The sequence below is a fragment of the Sphaeramia orbicularis genome, chromosome 21 (genome assembly GCF_902148855.1).
Source record: "Sphaeramia orbicularis chromosome 21, fSphaOr1.1, whole genome shotgun sequence".
NCBI classification, from domain to species: Eukaryota; Metazoa; Chordata; class Actinopteri; order Kurtiformes; family Apogonidae; genus Sphaeramia; species Sphaeramia orbicularis.
In genome coordinates, this window is record NC_043977.1 from 43,971,817 (window position 1) to 43,995,438 (window position 23,622).

At 37.8% G+C, this 23,622-nt stretch overlaps 1 protein-coding gene across 1 annotated transcript; it reads left to right on the forward strand.

The window, feature by feature from the left end:
* Positions 1-1,863: 1,863 nt before the first annotated feature.
* On the forward strand, positions 1,864-22,250 carry lmln (leishmanolysin-like (metallopeptidase M8 family)). The gene is made up of 16 exons (XM_030124601.1): positions 1,864-2,257; positions 3,007-3,107; positions 3,241-3,271; positions 3,740-3,822; positions 4,051-4,168; positions 5,165-5,343; positions 5,534-5,639; positions 6,490-6,584; positions 6,760-6,877; positions 7,910-8,017; positions 8,126-8,313; positions 12,253-12,385; positions 12,876-13,035; positions 15,859-15,989; positions 16,111-16,321; positions 20,448-22,250. Exons 1-16 carry the CDS (start codon positions 2,123-2,125, stop codon positions 20,546-20,548), a joined length of 1,998 nt encoding a protein of 665 aa, XP_029980461.1. The 5' UTR covers positions 1,864-2,122; the 3' UTR covers positions 20,549-22,250.
* The last annotated feature ends 1,372 nt before the right edge of the window (positions 22,251-23,622 follow it).

The following is a 23,622-nucleotide window of genomic DNA, read 5'->3' on the forward strand; positions in this document are numbered from 1 at the left end:
GGATTATTTGGATATTTATTAAAATAAAACCATATACGATGTTAAGGAGAGAATTAAGGCACTATTTGGTGGAGCTGTTGGTAGCTCATGAATTCGACTACACACTGCCTCTGGTAAAACATCAAATGATTAAATGGTTGAAAACCCCATTAATCTTTGACCAAATGTTGAGAAGAGCATGCAAGCAAGAAATCATCAGCCACCGAATCTTTGGATTCTGACCCAGAATGGGAAACGGGTCTGCTTTAGCTGGTTTATACCAGTGTTGTCAAATGCATTTGGGGTGTCTTGGCAAGGCTGAGCTTGTTATTTGGACTAAAAAAGTAAGGGACCACAACACAGAAGAGCAGAGGCCCAGTTATTATGATGGTGAAACTGAAAGCAGCTGTTACTACAAGTTGAACTAAACATTAACCTCCTGAAACCCAGTAAGCAAACATTTTCGCCATTTTACATTAAATAATTCCCTTAATTGGAAACAGCATAATGCAAAAGTTTTTTTCAGATACAGTTTTTTGTTAAATTTTTTTAATATATAATGTCCTTTTCAGTGGACATTTGTTTTTGTTTTTTTAAGTAAAGCCGTGAAACTCCTGTCCACTACAGAGGACAAAAATGCATTGCTGGGCCTCAGGAGGTAAACATAACAAAATGTCATCATCGTTAACCCATTTACATGTCAATTTATTAGATATATAAGTGGATGTCCAACTGCAGTTATATAAAATGAACTAATAATCACATGCACACAAATCACATTTTTAAGATGTGGCTGTGTCATTTGCTGAATAACTTCACTTCCCAAAAACATCCTCTGTGGTTTCATTGACCTCTTCTATGACTTGGATCAATGAAGCTATTTAAGTTGGACCTGAAAGTGGGACCAGCCAAAGCTTCTACACATGCAGTTATTATCAGGTGACTGCCAGAAATTTCACAGTTGAATTGATTCATCAATGTTTTTTCCCCCAAGACACCAACATATATCAAGTTGGCCTAATTCAAAATTACTTCATATAAGTGTGGAATTGAAAATAAATAAATGCTACAGTTTTTGTAGAACGTTTTTTTTTCGTTGCATAGTTACATACATGTTTCAGATCCACAGTTTAACTCATCAACAGGATCTCCACATATTCAGTCACGACACCAGTAGAGCTGTGTGTAATAACACAGAGTCTGCATTTCAGGGTTAGTGTGAATAAGCTGCAGAGCCAACAGACAGTGGCTCCATATTGAATTAAATTAGACCAACTTGAACTAATAACATTAGTCTCTTTTCTCTGTGAAGTTATAATCAGTTTTTGGCATGCATCTTTCACAGGAGTTCGTGGGAACTGGCATCAATGTTACATGCAGATTTAAAAGTTATATTCTTTTATTTGATTCAGTGTATATATACAAAAGTTTTATAATACAGTATGTCTTATACAAACAGATTATTTACCACCCTAATTACAAATAAATTTAAACACTACATAAAATGCAAATAAAAACCTGAATGCATTGATTTGCAAATCCCATATACCCCTGTTTTACTAACAATGGAACAGAGAAAACAGATCTGACGGCAGCTGAAGATCAATTTTATGTATTTTTGTTACAATTATTAAGAAGGAGAACAAAAGCAAAATGGTAATAATAAGCAGATTTATAAAATAAATGATGATCTATCTTTTGTTTTAAATATGAAAACGCTGAGTTAAGTCAGGTAAATACAAATATAACACCACGATTTGCTGTTGAGTCACAAAATCGTCGGAGTGGCTCATCTGTTTTAACGATGATCTTTGAAACTCTTCGTCCCACGTCGTTTTGGTTGGAGCTTATCATCTTCTCAGACACAGATGATCTTTGGTGCGTCGTCTTCCTGCTCTCAGCTGACACCCAGCAACAAACCAGGATCCGTCGCATCTGTCAGCAGGCTGGGAATTTGCCTTTACCGGCCGGCACAGCCATTCCTGCAATCTCACATTTAAACGCAGGTGTTTTTTTTGCGGGATGCTGGCATGTTCTGATTCACCAGGCAAGCGATGTATAAGACGAGCACCGAGGGGACCGGACCGGTGGAGGTTCTGTTGACTTTGGCCTGCCGAGCCCAGCTTGTCGGGCCGGTCGGAGGATGGAGCCGCGGCTGACCGGGGATGGCAAGCCGTCCGTGTCCTGGATCCTCGGCCCTGTCCTCGTCTTCTCCTTCTTGGCTCTGTTAGTCAGCTGTCACGAGACCTGCAAACACAGAGCCCCCTCTCCGAGTGAGGTAAGCCGTGGACAGCGACCCTCTGCTAGGATGCTGCACCTAGCTAGCACCGTTAGCATGCTATCTGCTATGGTGGCTAATTAACGTGTTAACATTGTGTGAACAAACAGGTAACTATATTTCTGTAGGCTTACATATTTGAAATGACATACACCACAACAACCCACAAATTTCATCACGACACGAAACGTTTATATTATAAATGTTCAGTTAAATTAGCTGCCTAGCTATTATATTGTGACAGGATTCAATGGGATGCTATACAGTTAGCTAGTTAGCTAATATTTTGAGACAGTATAATATCACGTAGGGTTAATAGCGTTAAATGACAACAGCTACAATGTGTCTAATGGACATATTATACTAGGAATATGCAGGTACGGTGCGTTAGGTTTGTAGTCTAGAGTTCATACATTTGTTTACATCCCTTTGCCTAAACCCTTCTGTTCCTTTAGCGATAACTAAATATCACTTCCGGTGGATCAATTTCTTCAGAATAAAAGCGTAATCTTATCATGTTGCACTAATGCAATGTTACTTGATGAAAATGAATCAATAAAACAAATGTAATACAAAGAATTCTTTAAATTCAGTTAAATATGAGATATGTCTCAGTCTACCTCGAAAAAGAGATTTTATCTCAAGGGACTTCCTGGGTAAATAAAGGTTAAATAAATATGTCTGCTGACATTTTGCATAACAGAAACGTTTTAATAAATATATATATTTTTTCTGTTGTTGTCTTTCAGGTTGTCCATGTGTATTTGAAACATGAGCGTTTGACAAAGAGAAGTTCACCTGACGACCTTCAGCTAAAGATAAAAATCATATATGACTACAGCGTTGACCAGTAAGTACTAGTTATTAATTGAATCAGGACAAGGACCATATTTTAATTGTGTTAGAACCATAATAACTTTCTATTCCTAGTGTACATATGTGTGTGATATTCTCTTTCTCTAACAGATGTTCTCTCTCAACAGGCTTCCTGCAGACAAGAGAAGACTGGTGAAGGTGAAGAGATACTTGACAACAATAATGTCTACAGCAACTGTTAAAATGTTGTAAAACGGGATTAAATTTCCTTGAACAATGACAATAGTTTTGCTAAGATAATAAGAATCATTGTTAAACCATGCGTAGTTTAATTTGTTATGCGGATGGAGATGCCATCAAATTGTATTAAATCTTCTTACATGAACAAACATTTATTACTCATATTGTACATCAGCAGATTTGAGCTCAATTTGTTGAAGCGCATATAAGATAAGTTGGAGGTGTTTGCTCGTAATATCAAATCTATATTGGATGTTTTCACTCCAGCAGCAGGTAGAACTATAACTTGGCTCATGTTTAATAATGGAGTTTATTGAACTTTTATTTGACGTGGACAGTTATTCAAAAAATACCCAGCTTTGGTATTCTTGGTATTTGGTATTCAGAGTATTCTTTGTCTCTTACTTTCATTTGTATTTACATCAGGATAAGCTGTTTCCTCAGGCCATTGACTACCTGCAGAGGGCTTTCAGTGTGAGGCGAAGAGTGGGACCTGTGCTGCTCAGCAGGTAGGTGGCCTGTTTTACTTTCATGGTTATAATCAGGGTTTTGTAGGATTAATACATTTGTTTTAATACATTACTACATTTTACAGTGTAGCTTTTTTAGTTCATGGACCATTGGTCAAAGTTGGGTTGTCCATTTATAATTGTTAAATTTTAACTACAACATAAGAGCCTGTATATCACTATGTGATGCAGTTACTCTCAGTGACAGTGACTTTGTTGAATCCATAGACAATGTGCAACCAACCAGTACTTGAGGAAGAGAGATGACCCTCATCGTTATTGTCAGGGCGCCTGTGCGGATGTCACCCGGTGTGGTCCTGTCGTTGTTCCACAGCACCACCTTCAGGTCAGGAAGGGCCATTGCACATTTCATGTAAAAAGTAAAAAAAAAAAAAAAAAAAAAAGATACAAATCAGATGACACCTTGAAAACAGTAAAAAGAAAACCACTTATGATTAAAAATGAAAAGTGAGCCACCAGTGTATTTTACTTAGTAATCACACAATGACAGTGAACTATGAGGTGAAAATATGATGTATATGATATACTTTTTGAGGAGGATGGTTCTAGTTATCAGTGGGAAAGGTCAGGTAAAAGATGAGTGAAATAGAACAAAGAAGTAAATGAGTCAGAGAGGGGAGCCATAAAGTCAATGACAGAAAAAGGCGTGATGGAAAAACAAAGAAAGGGCAAATAAAGTGCTATGTGTTATGACAGGAAAGAGGCAAAGACAGAGTGGAAGGCTGAAAAGACAAGAAAGAACACTGTAATTAGGAAGTTAATTTTCCTTATGTTACCACTTGCCAGACACAATGTAATAAGTGTCAAACCAAAATCGGAAAATCGGAAAAAATTGAGAAATCAATCAAATTGTGAATCAAATTAAGGAACTGTGGTTATGCTGTCTAATCTAAACTTAAAACCACTGGGGGGTTGCAAAGACAGGTGTGCAGTTGGCAGGTTCACTGTGTTATATGTATTTCATGAAGATTCCAAGTTTTTCCAATTCTGGTTTCGTGCTTTGATGAGATTATTTGTTGATCCCTGTTATACTATTCAAAGTGTAAAACATTAATATAATCCCTAAATCTCTCTTAAACCATATATTTAATCACTAAAATTAATATCAGCCCGACATAGTAATCAATGTGGGTTAGTCCGTCAAGCAACAGTTAGGTGAATGAATGGCTCTGCCTTTACTGACAGTCACTATTAGCACGAAGGTGACACCTAGTGGAACAATAAATGCTCTACACGCACCCACACTACAGGTTTGATAGTTGTTGCACTGTCAGAGTCTCATGAATTTTAATTTATCTTGTCTTATGTCTTTCACATCTAGCAATGCAAGGTGTGCAGTGAGTCAGGGAAATCGTGTGGTCCCTCAGGCCCCCCTGATGGTCCTGGAGTGGATGGGTCTGACTTTGTGCTGTACGTCAGCGGCATCACCACAGAGCGCTGTGGACAGGAGAATATAGTGGCCTATGCTGCATACTGTCAGCTAGAGGCAGAGCTGGACAGGTATGGGGGAAAGGGCTACACTTGTTACTTTGATTAAACTACATTTGGGGTCAGAAGTTTAGCAAAGTACGTTCAAACAATTCAGAACATTTAATTTCAATATATAACCCTTTATTTGCTCAGTTAAACCAACAAATTTGGACTTTTGTTCTTGTGATGTCTCACTGATTTGGGTTTTCTGTGTTTGCAGACCCATAGCAGGCTACGCCAATCTGTGTCCTACTATGATCTCCTCACAGCCTCAGGAGTTTGAAGGGATGCTCTCCACTGTAAAACATGAGATCATCCACGCTCTGGTCAGTGCATAAGCTTTGTCCTATTGACTATTAACCCTTTAACCCCTGAGATATTATTTCAGTGAAATACGCTGCTGTGAAGTGTCTGTTTCAGTGTCATAAAAGCTGCTGTGAGTATATGCTTGTGTTCCTTTTCTTAGGTGGTTTTGTTTTACTGTGTGTTTTAGGGCCAAAACAGGGTGGAATAACAGAAAAAGACAGAGAGAGGAATTTAAGTTTTACAGGTTTTTACTAAATAAGACACTCAGATTGTACATCAGTAAGAGATTTAGAATGTTTAACATGAGCAGTGAACTGGCACACACTGAACAACAACAAGTATTACAGTAGTTTTTGTTTTGGGGCTTTTTTTTTCTAAATCAGTCCAGATGCTTTTTGGCACCTGGTCGAAATCCAAAAAGCAGTTACACGGTCAAAACTTGGTAAAAACACAGGAAAAACATAAAGGAACATCATGACAACACTACAAACAACAGTCAAAACAAAAAACAAGGAAAATGGTATTTAAAAAAAAAAAAAAAAGCCCAAACCATCTATTTTTATAGTTAGTCGGTCTCACTCACTGTTCTGTGTTTTTCCTCCATTACACAGGCAGTGGGAGCTGCACTGAGCATGCTCAGATGTCTATGAAAACCACAACATCTATTCTCTCACCACGTTTTTAATTTTTTCCTATTGAGCAAACCGTTGAATTTTTTTAATATTTAAAATAAATCATACATTCAGAAAGCTCATCACAAACACATCAGGGGTTAAACTGAATTAACGTATATCCAGGCTCAGAACAGGACATACGTCACACTTTCTGAGTGAGCTTTTAGCTGTATGTTGTCCTTCCTGTGTTTTGCAGGGGTTCTCAGCGGGTCTCTTTGCCTTCTACCATGATGACGAGGGCAAACCTCTGACTCCTCGCTTCACCAGTGGCCTACCGCCCTTTAACGAAAGGTGAATACACGGTTGTCAAATGCATTCAGAGCTAAAATAATGAACCCTAAATGGGCTTAATAATGAGCCTGAATGTAAACCTAAAATAATAGACCTAATTTCTTTGTATAAGCTCAGTGTTTTGAGTATGTCACCCTACAAATTCAGCTCTAATGTTTTACAACATGTCTGATAGTTTGGGTCTGTACCAGTGGAGCGAGGCAGTGATCAGGAGGGTCAGCAGGCTGTGGAACATCCGAGGAGGAAAGATGGTCCATCATCAAGTGCACGTCCTTGTTACACCCCGCGTTGTGGTAAGGGCAGCCTGTGTTGGGTAATACCAAAATGTGTGCATTTAATGCCTTTTCAAACAATAAATACACTGTTATGTTAAAAGAAAAGGAACCAGTGATGAAGTTTGATACACAGCAGAGAACTATGGAGAATCTGATAACTTTACACAACAATTCCATATAGACTTCAAATTAATATTAATTATACTGAGCAAAAATATAAACATCCCATGTACAGTATTTGTATAACATGAGACGCGTGGCCAAAAATGAGCTCATTATGTCTGTAATTGTAAAATAAGATTAATTCTCTTGATTTGTAAAGAAACTTTGTGTCTGTGTTTGTGTCCATCTCTGCGAGTGAGCACTTAATCAGTGATCCGGTGATTCCACCTACAACGCAGCTGTGGCTGTCCAGACGCTGCTCAAACAGCATTAACAGAACTCAGACAGTCCTTAAACTGGGGACAATAAAAGGACACCTCAAATGTCACATTTCATCACATGTCACCATGACACAGGTGTCACAAATCATGCAGGAACATGCCATCGGCATGCTCGATGCAGAGATGATGCCCTTGAACATGAGTGGAATAACTTTCCACAGGCCACAACCGACAACCTTGTCAACTGGATGAGAAGCCGCTCTATAGGAAGCCAATGGAGGGCACAAGATAGTCATTGGTGACTTCTTTCAACCAGCCCCACCGTGTCCACATGAATGTCACTGAATACCAGACGCTACTTTCATGTTCTAAACAGTAACCTGTACCACACTGATTGACAAAATAAATTGTATATGATGTAATATAATATATAACACCTAATGCTATTAAAAATTTAAAGTGTCACATGGGGCATTTATATTTTTGCTCAGTGTATCAATGGTTAACATTTATTAAACCATCTAATAAAAACAGCCATAGTTAATAACTGTGTGTAAGACTAGACACCATATATGGATACATTCATGTCCCTGAATTGCATTGTGTTTTGCACTATAACTTTGGTAGAGCCCTTGTGTACTATTGTATCCAATCCGTGTGGTTTCAGGAGGAGGCGAGGAGACATTTCAATTGTCCTATTTTAGAGGGAATGGAGCTGGAGAACCAAGGAGGGACAGGAACTGAACTGAACCACTGGGAGAAGAGATTGCTGGAGGTTGTCATACTTTCTCTGACCATCTAACTTTTCGGAAGCGTACAAGTTAACATTACTGTGTGTGTTAACTTTTTCTCTTAATTTGAATATATTTTTTTTTGTACTCAGAATGAGGCAATGACGGGCTCCCACACACAGAACCGCGTGTTTTCCCGCCTGACATTAGCCATCATGGAGGACAGCGGATGGTACAGAGCCAACTACAGTCTGGCCCAGAGGCTGGACTGGGGTCGAGGCCTCGGCTGTGATTTTGTGATGAAGAGCTGCAAGTTCTGGATGGATAAACAGAGAGAGAGGTCAGAAATGTGCTGTGTACAACTTACAGCTGTTGTGCCAAATTCTGCTCCCTGCCGAAAACTGCTCCCCCTTCCAAAGTCAGCCATGAAGAGGACAATGTGCACCAAATTCACCCTGTCACAACTTTTTCTCCTTTCTGACTGTAGGGTATGAAATTAATTGTGAATTTTTCAGCCTCTTAACACCATCATAGCTGTGTAGCAATTAAGTAATTAATAATATTGGAAAATATTGCAGTTATGTTTTTTATCTATTTAATATTAAAGAATGTGTAAACTGTGAGGTATATAAAACTTTCTAAAGTTAAATCTTAGATATACAACACTCAAAATATATAACAATAAAAACAGATACTGCTGAAAACTACATCACCTACGGCTGGGGATGCAGTTTTCGGCAGGGAGCAGAATTTGGCACCAGGTACTGCCAAAAACTGCCTCCCCCATCAGAATAAGCTTGTGAAGCCAAAGGAGTGAAATGACTTAAGCAGCTCACATTTGGAGTTATTCTGGTGTGACAGGGTGAATTTGGTGCACTTTGTCCTCTTCATGGCTGACTTAGGAAGGGGGAGCTATTTTCAGCAGCTGCTGCGTGATGCAGTTTTTGGCAGGGAGTAGAATTTGGCACAACAGGTGCTACTACTGAAAATGCTGTTGCTGTTGTTTCAGCTACTACGGCTGCAACAACCATCGCTAATACTATTTCCACTGCTACCACTACCATTACTACTACTACTGCTACTACTACTATAGCTGCGCTTACTAAGAATACTACTAATACTCGTAGTAAGAGCTACTACTACTACTCCTCTTGCTGCCCTTACCCCTGCTAATGCCATTGTCACTACTATTGCTGTTGCTACTGCTACTACCATTGTAATGTGTTACTACTCCTACTGCTACTTCTGCTTCTACTGTTTCCACTTCTACAACTACTACTGCTTGTACTGTTGCCACTGATGACTAAGTATCTTTGCTCTGACTGCTGCTGCTAATGCAGAGTTCCCGTGGGGTCTTAAACAGTCTTAAAAGTCTTGAATCTCCAAATTCACATTTAATACCTTAAAAAAGTCTTTAAAAGATTTTAAATTTGATATGGTAGGCCTTAAGTTATGTTGCCATAAACTTGTTGGCTGTATTGTGTTTAAATGTGTTTGTGAAATGTCTAAGCTGCAAAGAAAGTAACGATAGTCGACTCAGTTCCACCTGTTCCAACCCAACAATGTATATTGAAATTAGGAACCAATTATCAATGACTTTGCAGCCCCCCGGTAAGAAATGACTTGGAATGGTGGGAATTACTGTAAGGCGTTGGAGTAAATAAATATATTCACCTAAATTCTAGGAATCACACATTTTTGCCAGTTTGGCAGTGAAATAGGCTGTGTATTGGGCTCTAAATTCTGTTCTAAGTAGTCTTAAAAAGGTCTTAAAATGTCTTAAATGTAACTAGTAGAAACCTGTAGGAACCCTGTAATGACTCCACTACTACTACTACTGCTACTGTTAAAGGTAACACTACTACTAATGCAGCTGCTTCTACTACTATTACTACTTACATTATGTACTTACATTAATAATAGTGATATAGGTGGTAGACAAAAAAAGATTGGTTTAAGCAACCCATTAAAATGAAATAAAAGGTAGTAAAGTGAAATAAAACTCATGTAAAATCAGTAAAATCTCCTTGATAAAAGTATATTACATGAATATCAGTGACTCAGCTGATTTCTGTTCACAGATTATTTGTTGCTTTGGCAGTTGTTAACCACAGCCACAAAAAAAAAAGTAATTTCTGCTTACAAGTTTATGCTTACAAGAGCTCATGTTGTATGGCAAGTGCTTTGCTTGTGGCTCATGCTGAAGTGTAGAGCTGTTAAAATATTGTGGATCTGCTGTTTTCATCTGTCATGAAGATTATCAGAATCAACTGCACGCATATATTTTTTTTAACTTGTCTCCATTAGTAGCAGTAGTAGCAAAAACTGGAGGTAGATCATTTAGATACATAAAGTATGGAAAGAAGTTTCTCTTATAGTCAAATTTTAGAGTATGCTCAAAGGCACATAATCCTGTAAGATAAAACATAACGTGAGGAAAACATAAAAAACTTGATATGATTTCACTAACCGGTCGGTGCTGGAATGATTGTAGTTCTTGTTTGTGTGATATCCATGCACTTTTGTAATTTTTATATGTTTTGATAATGTTTGTCAGTAAAAATTTACTGTAAATTTTGCATTCATTCAGTCATACATTTATTAAAATGAATTTTTCTATTACACACAACATGTACAATCTCAAACAAAAAAGTAGGCACACATGTATAGAAGTAGATAAAGTTAAGGTCTTGGAGGGAAAAAAAAATTGCAATTTTGAAAAAGTCTGTACATTTTATTTGGATAAAAAACACCACCCTACATGGTAAATGGTAAATGGACTGAATTTATATAGTGCATTTTCTGTACCTCCATGGTGCCCAAAGGGCTTTACAATCCCTCACATGCACCCATTCACACACACATTCATACACCACTGGGTGCATGGGCTAAAACTGGCCCACTAAAGAGTCCAATCTGGCCCGTGGATGAATTAGTGAAATGCAAAATTACACTGAACATATTAACAATCATTTTAGTTTTGGCTCCACATATAGACCAATAACCTCAAGTGAGTTAGATCAGTAAAATACTATTATAATAACCTATAAACAATGACGACTCCAAATTGTTCTCTTTGTTTTAGTGTAAAAAAAAAAGTAAAATTACATGAAAATGTTTACATTTACAAACTATCTTTTCACAAAATATGTGAATAGCTTGAACGAATATGAACATCTTAAAATGTCTAAAGACAAGTAAGTGTAATTTTACCAATATTCTGCCTGTTACTGAATGTTTTTTGTAGATCCACTGTGATCTGTAATTTGGAATGCACATGTGTAAATGAGAAGCTGAGACATGATTTTGTTAAAATTGCACATATTTTTCTTAAAGGTGCGGGAGACTTTCGTGACCAATTTTTCATCAAATCTGTTAAACCTCAGTCATAGCTCAAGTATCACGAATCTGTAAGTCTTTCTGTGATTACTCGCCTGAATGTCTTGCATTACAGTGAACAATTTCGAAGTGCCATCCACCATAAACAGACCATTTGTTTATAAACCGAGCCGGGAGGTCACTTGGGTTTTCTTCAGAATTTTGTCCCGACGTGCATTGTGGGAAGCGAAGGCTCACGCAGCCGCCTTACAGCAGCAGCTGGAAAAGACATAACACGGAAACGGCAGGAGCTCCCTTCCCTCAATGTATGTTCCTCCAGCCGTTTCTGCGTTTCAGCCGTTTCTGCGTCATGTTTGTTTCATCCATATAATACCATATGGTTGCGCTGCTGCTGTCAGGTGGCTGCGCGAACCTCCCTTTCCCATAATGTACATCGTGACAAAATTCCAAAGATGCCCGAGTGACCTCCCGCCTTGGTTTGTAAGCAAATGGTTTGTTTATAGTGGATGGCACTTCGAAATTGTTCACCGTAATGCAAGAGATTCAGGTGAATAATCACAGAAAGACTTACAGATTCATCATACTTAGGCTATGACTGAGGTTTTACAGATTTGATGAAAAATTGGTCACGAAAGTCTCCCACACCTTTAAGACATTTCAGGGTGTTTATGGTATTTACGTTTCCAGGAAGCTTTGTAGATGTAAACATTATCATAATGTAGTTTTACTTTTTCCACTTTTATTTTACTGGTCCGACCCACTTCAGATCATACTGGGCTGAATGCGGCCCCTGAACTAAAATGCATTTGACACCCCTGATCTAGTCAATGTCACTTTTAATTTCATTTCCCATAAACAGTGATGTGTTATCAGGATTTAAAAATGGTTCAGACTGGCTTTAGTATTAAGTGTTGTAAAATTGATATGTTTGTGTTGGCAGACGACATCTTGTCACACCGTACTGCGACACGGTGCGAGCCTCTCCTCTGCAGCTCACCTGCAGACAGGACCAGCTGGCTGTGGCTGTCTGCAACCTGCAGAAATATCCACAAGAGCTGCCACTGGAGTACCAGGTATACACTAAAACACACAATTTAAATGATTACAGGACATTGGCCCACTGTAAAAGGCATGTATCACATTAGCTCTGTTCCTCTATTCTTATTCTAGTTTTGCAATCTACCTCTCAATCATTTCATGCACCACTGAACAACACAGGGAATCATGCCTGTCTGTGGCCATCAGACTGTTTGACTCCACCTTATAACCACATAATTCTAATTACACACAACTGTATTTTGCACACTTATTATTGTATATTTCGTTAATATTGATGAGATATTGCCTAGTACACATTGTACATTGTAAATGCTGTTCTAAGTTTGTGTCTTAATAGAGTGTTTTAATATGTATAATTTTTTTTATTTTTCTGTTATATTGATAATTTCTTTCCTCCTACTCTTTATTATACTTGAGTGGAGCAACTGTTGCGCCCAATAATTTCCCCCTGGGATTAATAAATATTCTGATTCTGATTCACGTAATACTTCTTGTTGGTGTTAGTACTTCGAGCGGATCCCAGACGTGACTCCTGATCAGTTGCAGTTCTTTGGCGGCGCCGTGGAGATCGCTGACTACTGTCCGTTCAGCCAGGAGTTCAGCTGGCACCTCAGTGGAGAATATCAGAGAAACTCCTACTGCAGAGTGGCAGAGAACCAGCCAGGTAACACTCACACCCACAGCTTTTAGTGTCACTATCAGTTTGGTATTTTTCTGACATAATTCATGTGGTCAGGGGAACTGATACCTGATATGCATTTCTGTTTTTCTGTGTCATCATTAATGTGGATAGGTTGTGCTCTGTGTGTTAAATTAGTTATTGATTTATGTTTCACAGTAATAAAAATGATGATAAATAACATCTAGATAAAGTGCTTTATAAATATATCTCATTCCTGACGGTTTTCTGAAAGAGAAATTGAAGGAGAACAGAATAGTGATTTATTTACTCTATTTCAGAATCCACAAACATAAAAGCATTTTTCATTTTATAGCTACATCTTTTACAAATTTTCCTACTCTCATCGTGCCTTTTTATGGCCTCTTGCTGTAAAAGAAAACATTTTTATTGAACAAATTTTCTATTAGCATAAAAGTGTTTGTTTTTTCATGTGCCGAAATAAACAGCATCTTCCTGCTGAAACAAGCACAGTAGCCCTACTATTAATCTGTTTTATATTATTAATGTTCTTTTTAATGTGGATAATGATAAATAGAAAACAACATAAATATGAAAGTATAACTGCCCCTGGTATCATCAGTGTACCTTGAGTTGAGTAGGATTTTACACACACACACACACACACATATATATATATATATATATATATATATATATATATATGCATATGTAAAGAAATGTGAAACTGTATGAAACAGTAGGAAAAACAGTATGAACAGTAAATTGCAGTAATCTGTACAAATCTGTGAACTACTACTGAAAACGCTGGGACGACTGGAATTTGTAAAAATAGATTAACCCCATAAAACCTGACCCATCAAAAACCAGCCACAAAATAATTTTTTTTATAATTAATTTGTTTGTTAGACCTTTTAACAAAATCCAAGTAAACATTTTGCCATATAATTTTTTTATGATACTGTGCTTTCCGGTCTATAAGCCGCTACTTTTTTCTACACACTGTGAACCCGCGGCTCTAAAACGATGTGGCTAATTTATGTTTCCTGGGCTAACGATCGATCGGGCTGACGAAGAAGGAAATAGAGCTGCTGCACGTAAGCTTGGCATCAATGAATCGATGGTGAGACGTTGGAGACGGGGTGAGTGCAGCCTATAGTCAGGTGCAGCTTATAGTCTGGAAAGTACGGTATATTTCTGTATCACAATTGATACATTGGGCATTTTTATAAAGGACTTTATATACCTGCAGTATCAAATTTGATACACACATTTTTAACACATTTTAACTGTACTATAAATAATCAATTATCAAATAACTATGCATTGTCTCAGTACATAACGTACTTATTAAAAAAAAATAGCTTAAATGTTCTTCTTAATGTAACTTTTTGAAAATTATCAAAGACATTCCTGCAAAAAGTGTGTGGACAATTTAACGATATCGGAGATATTGAAAAGGGCCAAAAAACACTCTTCCACAGGCTGCAGTGGGATGATAATCCACCAGAGGGCAGGAAACATGCATTGGGTCATATACAACAGGTTTTTACCCCTCAGCCAACTTCTGGCCAAAGGGGTATTGTAATCGTTTTGTCGTCTGTCTGTCCATCTGTCTGTCCATTCAATGACATAATCGCATTATCTGAAGAATGCATTGACATATCTGCATCAAACTTCTACTGTGGATGCATCTTGGCATGGAGCAGAAGCCTATTGAAAATAGGTCACCTTAACCGGCTTTTTCAAGGTCAAATGACCCTGTGCCTTGTGCAGTTATAATATCAGAGTGCTTTATATATAACTAGAAGCACTCGGAGAGCGCAGACCTCCGCCAAGGCTGATCAGTGGCCCCCCCCGTGGGCCCCCCCACCCCCGATCACCACCAAAATTTAATCATTTCTTCCTTATCCCATTTCCAACAAACTCTGAAAATTTCATCCAAATCTGTCCATAACTTTTTGAGTTATGTTGCACACTAACGATCAGTGGCCCCCCCCGTGGGCCCCCCCACCCCCGAACACCACCAAAATTTAATAATTTCTTCCTCATCCCATTTCCAACAAACCCTGAAAATTTCATCCAAATCTGTCCATAACTTTTTGAGTTATGTTGCACACTAACGATCAGTGGCCCCCCCCGTGGGCCCCCCCACCCCCGATCACCACCAAAATTTAATCATTTCTTCCTCATCCCATTTCCAACAAACCCTGAAAATTTCATCCAAATCTACCCATAACTTTTTGAGTTATGTTGCACACTAACGATCAGTGGCCCCCCCCTCGTGGGCCCCCCACCCCCGATCACCACCAAAATTTTATCATTTCTTCCTCATCCCATTTCCAACAAACCCTGAAAATTTCATCCAAATCTGTCCATAACTTTTTGAGTTGTGTTGCACACTAACGATCAGTGCCCCCCCCGTGGGCCCCCCCACCCCCGATCACCACCAAAATTTAATCATTTCTTCCTTATCCCATTTCCAACAAACCCTGAAAATTTCATCCAAATCTGTCCATAACTTTTTGAGTTATGTTGCACACTAACGGACAGACAAACAAACAAACAAACAGACAAACAAACAAACCCTGGCAAAAACATAACCTCCTTGGCGGAGGTAAATATGTAATTAGTTTTACATAAAGACAATCTAATCTAAATTACAGGACAGTAACTTTCAACAGAATGTGACACTATATTTGGCTGAGGGGTATTAAAAGAGCATTGCACATTATGTTTAAGGAAAGTATTAATCTTGTTGATTAGAAAGAGGTTTCAGAACCTGGTGTAGCAAATATGATACAAAAGGTTTATAAGGTGTTTTATAAGGTGTCTGTTTTCTGTCAGACTGGTGGAGGAACTACGGAGCAGAGCAGTATGGACCAGACTCGGTGTGTCTGTACCAGAAATCTGCTTTTGTTATGGAGCAGTGCACCAGGAAGATGACCTACCCTGACTGGGGCTCTGGATGCTACAAGGTACAAGGACACAAACTTCACAAAATCTGTCCCATGCTTTGTCCTGAAGTCTAGTTAAAGGATGAATAAAAGCTGTTTGTTAATATTATGTGTTTGCTTTTTGTGTTTTTTTGTGGTGCAGGTGTCATGCGTGGCTCAAGGCCTGAAGGTGTACGTTCAGGATCGCTCTTTTCTTTGTGTGCGTAAAGGTCAGCCGCTGAGCGTGAGTGTGCGGGTCAACGACTGGGTTTACAACGGCGTCCTGATCTGTCCCGCCTGTACCGACTTCTGTGACGACTGCCCTCTTCCTCACCAGCTGCCACCCATCAACACCTCCAGGAGTAACCCAATTGGTCAGTGGCTCCTCCTCATCATTAGGGCTGTCTGTGGTTGCAAAAAAAAAAAAAAAAATAGGGAGGAAAAATGTAAAAATGGAGACAGTGATATTAGAAAAAACTCAGTTTTGAAAGTTAAACTTGTTACCTTATTGTCAGAGAATCAAATGGAGAAAAAGTTTATTATTTTCTGAAATTTTAGTTATAAATTTGCCAGGAAAAAAAACCTGTTAAATTTAGATTGAAGTTATACATTTCTCTATTTATACCAAACATGGATTACTATTATTCTGAAGTTTGTTTGTTTTTAACCTTTTTCTACATGTTTTTTCTTGAAATATCATCCCCTCTTCCCATTTGAGTTTTTGCTTGATATGAGTGACAAGGTTTTGTATTTTGGAATTTTTGGGATCTTTTTCAGGGTCTCGGGTACAGAAAGTGCTGGTGATAAAAGTCTACTATTCAGGTTGTTAATATGTTTGTTAGTCATTTCCATGTGGGAAAAATGTTTTCCCCCAACGAAGTGAATGGGTTGTCTAGTACTGGGACTCCGGTGACTTATTATGATACAAGAAGAGACGCAACTTTATCCATGTTTTTAAGAAAGCGATGAGTTGAAATGTGGGTTGACATTTATGGAAAAAGCAGTTTCTACGCTTCATGTAAATAAACTTGCACTGTGTACAATCTTTATCTTATGTCTGCATGAAATTAGTACGAGAAAATAAAGCCTAAACTATTTATAAGCTATACTCTATATTCAGTATAAAGCTATGATATGCAACTGTGGAAAACATGATGTGAAATTTAACAGGCTACTAGTCATAGCTTTATATTTCAACCCATCCCTTTCATAAAAACATGGATAAAGTTGCATCTCTTCTTGTATCATCATAACTAACTATCTTTTTTTTTTTTTTTGGGGGTGGGGGTGGGGGGCATCTTTACCACTTGGAAATGATGTATGAACATGCTAACAACCTGAATTTCCCACTTTCTTCACCAGCACTATCTGTGCCTGAGACCACAAACATTGTCCCAAAAATTCCAAAACACAAAACCTTATCACTCATATAAAGCAATTTGCATACACACACAATAATTTAAATGCAATAAAAATGTTTGGGGGATTTTTAGACCTTTATTCTACAGTGGGTAGTAGAGACATGTGATGAGGGTTATGGAACTGAACCAGGACGTTTTGGTTCATGGTTAGTTTCCCATAACCATTCAAAGACTATTTCCTGTCCTGCCAGTTTTGTTATTTTGACTCTCAAGTTCAAAATATCTATGTAATGTTTGTTCACTTTACTTGTTTGTGAACTAGGTCATGAATTTGTGAACACTATGAATCATCAACATGTGTGAATCTTTATATGCTGGACATCTCACTGGCACTTGGTACCAATAATGATACTTAAAGAAGTGAAGCCCCGCCCCTTCTGATCGCCACCCATGGGACCTTAATTTCAGAAAAAACAAATTATATTACTGTCAATGGTGAAAGAAAATAATGTTTTGACCCTGTTTGAATTACTCCACCATTTACACATTTGATGTTTGTTTATTTTCAGTCTGATCATTCAACAGTTTCACCACAAACTGACTATTCTTTCTTTAATACTTTCATTTTGCTCGTTGAGAATGAGGTAAAATATGCTGCGGTAATGACCATTTGCAGTACCACAAACTGTGAGTGTCTTGACAAATATTAAGACTACACACAGAAAGTCACAATGTAATGTCATCATTATTCTCTTTTCATGATCTGATCACAGTCACTGAACACGGTCTGTCCTTTAATACTTTCTTATTTTGAAGAATGATGTGAAATATGCCGGGGTAATGACCATATTGGTATTGTGATATGTATCAGATGCAGCGAGAGAGGCAGTCTACTGAGCCATTTCACCCAAAATCAGAGGTCATTTTACAGCCTTTACAACAAACTGTCAATGTAAATGTTAACTTGACAAGTCAAGAAAATCACAAACATTATTTGTGTGAATGATTTAACAATTCAAAGTGGAAGAAAAAATGATTTGCCTTTTGTCATTGACTGTTGTGCACAGTAGGAAGGGGATGCCAATTCTCTATTACTGTACATATGTAAGAATAGGAACCAACTTTTGAAAGAAGTGGTAATGATTTTGATATGAATCGTGCTTTTTTGTTGATATCGGGCATTTCCTGGGTTCAAACTTTCAAATGTTGCCTCATTTTATACCTTTTTATGTCATATATAATAGCTACATGTGAATCTTTGACGCTTAAACAGTCAAAAGAGTCACTTTGACAGCATCGCTTTGTGCTCATCAAAGCTACAAGGAGCTTTTTTAATCCACCTACCACATTATGTCCATTTGTTAGTTAATTAATGATGACAGTAATCAATATTAAGCTCTTTATAATGTTGTTTACATACATTTACAAGCAAATTTTGAATATACAGGGTGTCCATAATGTCTGTTTACAATTTAACACGTTTATTACAAAAGCAAATGAATAGACAAATCTGCGGAAATTATTACAAAATGAAAAGTAGATATTGAAGTTTTTTGCCTTATTTAATCCACCTCGAACATGGACACCATTAGTTGCATGAAGCACATCAGGACGGTGCTGGATTTGTTTCCATGTTGGCTGTATCATAGCCTCATCAGTGGTGTCAGTGGCATCAGTGGTCTTTAGCTTCAGGTCAGTGATGTCCCATATCTTTGTTTGATACGCATTATCTTTAACATAACCCCATAGAAAGAAATCTAGGGGGTTGACATCTGGTGAATGAGGTGAACAGGGAATTGGGCCATCCCTTCCAATCCACTGGTCTGGACATGTTTGATTTAGGAACCTGCCAACATGCAGTCCCCAGTGTGATGAGGTATTCACTGAGTCTGCGGATCCGATTTTGTTTCAATAAACCACAATACGCATTGTGTCTTTTTTTGAGGAGTAACCATTTTTGAAAGCTTTATTTAACAGAACCAATTTCATCAACAGTGTACCTGAAATACACAAATGCAATGTGATTAAAAACTTGGATAACCACTAAGTACATAACATATCTCATCAATTGTATTTGTAACTAGAAAAGCACTTAGAGAGCTCAGACCTCTGCCAAGGCAAATCAGCCCCCCCTCGATCACCACCAAAATTAAATCATTTGTTCCTTGTGCCAGTATCAACACTTCCTAAAAATGTCATCAAAATCTGTCCATAACTTTCTGAGTAATCTTGCTAACAGACAAACAAACAGACAAACCCCAATGAAAACATAACCTCCGCTGTTCCTTGGCGGAGGTAATGATTTTTTTTTTAAATTGTAAAGAGACTTTGTGGACACCCTGTAGAACAGGGACCTCAAACATGCGGCCTGCGGGCCAAATGCAGCCCGCCAAAGGTTCCAATCTGGCCCGTGGGATGAATTTGCAAAGTGCAAAAATTCCACAGATTCATTTTAGTTCAGGTTCCACATATAGACCAATATGATCTGAGGTAAAATATCCTACAAAAAATAATGACTCCATATTTTCTTCTCGGTTTTAATGTGAAAAAAATATTACATTATGTCTATAAATAATGACAACTTCAAATTTTTGTCTTTGTTTTAGTGCAAAAAATAACATTAAATTATGAAAATATTTACATTTACAAACTATCCTGTTACAATAAAATGTGAATAACTTGAACAAATATCAACAACCTGAAATGTCTACAGAAAATTAAGCACAATTTTAACAATTTTCTGCCTGTCACTAAGTGTTTAGTGTCTTTGTAGATTCAATCCATAATGCACATGTAAAAATGATAAGTTGAGGTATAATATTGTTAATATTGCACTTATTTTTCTTAAGAAATATCGTTTTTTTCAGATTATTCACATCTTTTTTGTTTGGATAGTTTATAAAAGTAAGTATTTTCATAATTTAATGAGGTTTTTTGTGCACTAAAATGAAGACAAAAATTTGGAGTTGTCATTATTTAGAGGTTATGTTATTATTTTACTGGTCCGGCCCACTGGAGATCCAATCAGGCTGAATGTGGCCCCTGAAAGAAAATGAGTTTGAGACCCCTGCTGTAGAACCAGTCATGAGTAAAGAGAGGCTTTGACATGAGATGGTTTCTTTGTGTTGGTTTGTTTCAGACCCGTGCTCCAGTTCTCCAGGTCTGGCCATCACTCTATGGCTCCTGATGCTCAACCTGCTCCCACTAATGGCTGGACTGCTGCTCTGCCACTGCAGCTGATAAAAACACCCCGGCACACACACAAAGGTAGCTGGACAATAATGACGAAATCATATTTGACTGATCTCATTTTTTAACTTTTAACGTAGCCATCTGGATCTAGGCTGCAGAGATTATCTTCTATTTGTCTTTTTTGTTCTCTTTCTTTTTTCTTTTCCCTGCTCCCTTTCTCTCTTTGTATTGCTTTTTCAGTTAGTTTCTCCATCATTCCTTCCTCAGGACGTCTGCTCATTCATCTGTCCATATTTTTGCAGCAGTTTGTCTTTTTAGGGACGTTTGTCTCCCCACTGTCAGGGATCTTGTTTTTTTTTTTGTTTTTTTTTAAGCTGGAATGTGGTCATATGAAACAATTTCCAGTTTAGGAAAGAAGAAATCACATTGTTTCTTTGGCCCAAGATGGTGGAAGGTACTGTATTCTACGTCAGACATTTTTGCAGCAGGAAATCTGATGGCTTTATTTACTTAATCTTGGGATCACTCTGCATTTTTGCTTCTTTTTTTTTTCTGATGGAAACTTGAAGAAAAGATGGTGAAGAACCGGTATGTGCCATCCAGGTTTGAAGCCAATTTCTGGTCAGTTACAGCTGCTACATTTTCTCATCTATAGAGTTGGCACCAAGTGGAAAAAAAACGCAGTTATTCATTACTTGACAGTTAAAGTATTAAAGTTGTTCATGTGACCGATCAAGAAACGTTTTAAATTATACCTCCTTCCATAAAAAATGTGATTAATATGTGAGAGGTGGCATCAGGGGCAGATCTAGAGTTTAGATAGGATTGAAGTCATGAGGTATGATTCCCAGTCTCCTTTACAGTAGCATCTACACAGACAGGATGAGACGGATCAAAAACATGTCCGGTCCAAACAGATTTCCTGTAAGGGAACAGTTTGGACACAGTTAACTTCCCCTGCTTAGGTCTGGAGTTAACTGATAAGACAGGCTGTGGGTTTACTTTTACTTTTACTTTTACTTTAACAATTTCAGCTTTTTTTTTAATCTAGTGGAGTTCAGTAGTTGAAATGGAATCCATTTGTGAGATCTGTGACTGCTTCAGAGAACTGGAAATTCACCAGGAGTCACTGGTGGAGATGGAGGGATTGATCCATATAGCTTTTTTTTTTAGATCTAATACTGGTTATTGGTAGTAAATGAGACTGGTAATTGAAACAATGGAGAAACTCGGAATAATCAAATGTTTAAAAGAGACAAAAGTCCAGGGAATCAGCATTTCATATAAGGTTAGTTGAATTTTTAACAAAGTAAAATTAAATAAAACAAGAAAAAAAATCAGTTTGCAATGAAATCTGCTGTTGAATTGGAACTAGGAGAGTTATTGATTACATGCGTAGCACTTTACTGCCAATGTGGAACTGCTGCTGTTCCAGTTAAGAATTGAGTTTTGAACCATTTGGAGCCAATTTAGAATCCCAGCTCAAACTAAAAAGTAGTTTTCTCATTAACATGACGCGTTAAATGTTGTGAGTGTGTCACATTCTAAAGTTTTGTAATAGAGGATGGAGACAAAACAGTATGTAAGTCCAAGAAACTAATAGAAACACTAGGCAGTAATTGCTCGGTGCTCGGCTGTGATGTAGTTACTACTGAGATTAAAGAAACACTAGGAATTAACACGAGAGAGGCAGGACAAGTTGCTTTCACCTGAAGCCAAGAATGAACCACTAGGGCTGGGCAATCATGGCCAAAAAGTCATAAGATTATTATTGTATGATAATCTTTAGAGGTAGAATTGGGATTTACAATTGCAATCATGATCAATCATTTTCTCACTTCTTATGAAATATAGTCAAGTTACAATCAAAGTGAAAGTTTTCCTCTAGGTTCCTCTGGTGTCTGGAGGCTCAGGCTGAGCACGAGTTGGACTTTTCTCATTGTGTTTGACTAGAAACTCTAATTTCTGCATCACTATATATATCTATCTATATCTAGTTGAAGTAAACACTACATTGTACATGTAGCTACAGTGTTTCCATTAATTACCAAGGCTGTGGTAGTTTAATTCACCCAGTCATAGTTTATTAATGAAAATAACGTTTTAGCACCAGGTTAACTCTAAAGCATCTGTGATTGCACATCATAGTTCAGAACCTGGACTTGCAGCTGACTGGTTTAATGTAATTCATCATTATTTTGTTAGCAGCTACAAAAGAACATGACACTACACATAACATTACTCTGCAAGTGAATGCAGACTAAACCTGAACACTTCAGTGCAGACAGAAACTAAACTATTGCTATACAGTGACTGAAATGAACTCATTAGCCTTGCGACCTGTGACATTAATACTGCAAACCCATAGATTAGTGCATCGCCTGTGTACAATTCTCTCTATAAAATACTATAATTACACTGAAACAGGCCATTTCAATCCAATCATATGGGAGTAAGAAAGATTTGATGGTGCTGTTATTTTATAAATGGCACAGTCGCATCCAAAAGTAGATCATATGATGAATTAAGATTTAATCACAGTATAAGACCATGTAATTGCCCAGCCCTAGTTCCAAAAATTTGGTTTAGGAAGCAGGATAATTCATTCAAACTACTATCTTTTTTTCTCATTCATTGTATTTATAGAATGACAAACCACCAATAATTGTGGAAATGGAAAGGTCAGAAAGCTCTCATTCCCTTCAGTGCATCTGTTTTATGAGTTCAGTTTCCCCTTTTCAGGGTCAGTTCACGCTGTTCTCCAAGGTGCTTCAGCTACAAGCAACCAAAACGTCCAGTATGTAGCATCTGGTGCAACTCCAAAACAGTTAGTGTGGGTAGATATAAGAGAAGTTCACCTTATGTTTCTGCCATGCCTCTGCTGTTTATGAATTCAATACAGTCCATAAAATACTCAGACTGTCACAGACTGTTTTCAGAAGAGGAAGCATAAGCCATGTACAGCTGTAGGAAAAGCCCAGTTAGCTATCAATCATTTCCTGCTGGCAGCCAATAAAAACCCAAACAAGCCATAGTCTGATGACGACCAGAAGGATGGTAATGGTAACAGGGACAGACTAAAGAAACATTAGTTCATGGTTTCTAGACATCATGTATTAGTA

What these genes read in the sequence shown, in the direction of transcription:
- lmln (XM_030124601.1), top strand. Translation starts at nt 2,123, where the DNA reads ATGGAGCCGCGGCTGACCGGGGATGGCAAGCCGTCCGTGTCCTGGATC. An exon ending in GGACCTGTGCTGCTCAGCAG is followed by an intron (nt 3,823 to 4,050) that starts GTAGGTGGCCTG and finishes TTGAATCCATAG; the next exon opens with ACAATGTGCAACCAACCAGT. An exon ending in ATGGATAAACAGAGAGAGAG is followed by an intron (nt 8,314 to 12,252) that starts GTCAGAAATGTG and finishes TTGTGTTGGCAG; the next exon opens with ACGACATCTTGTCACACCGT.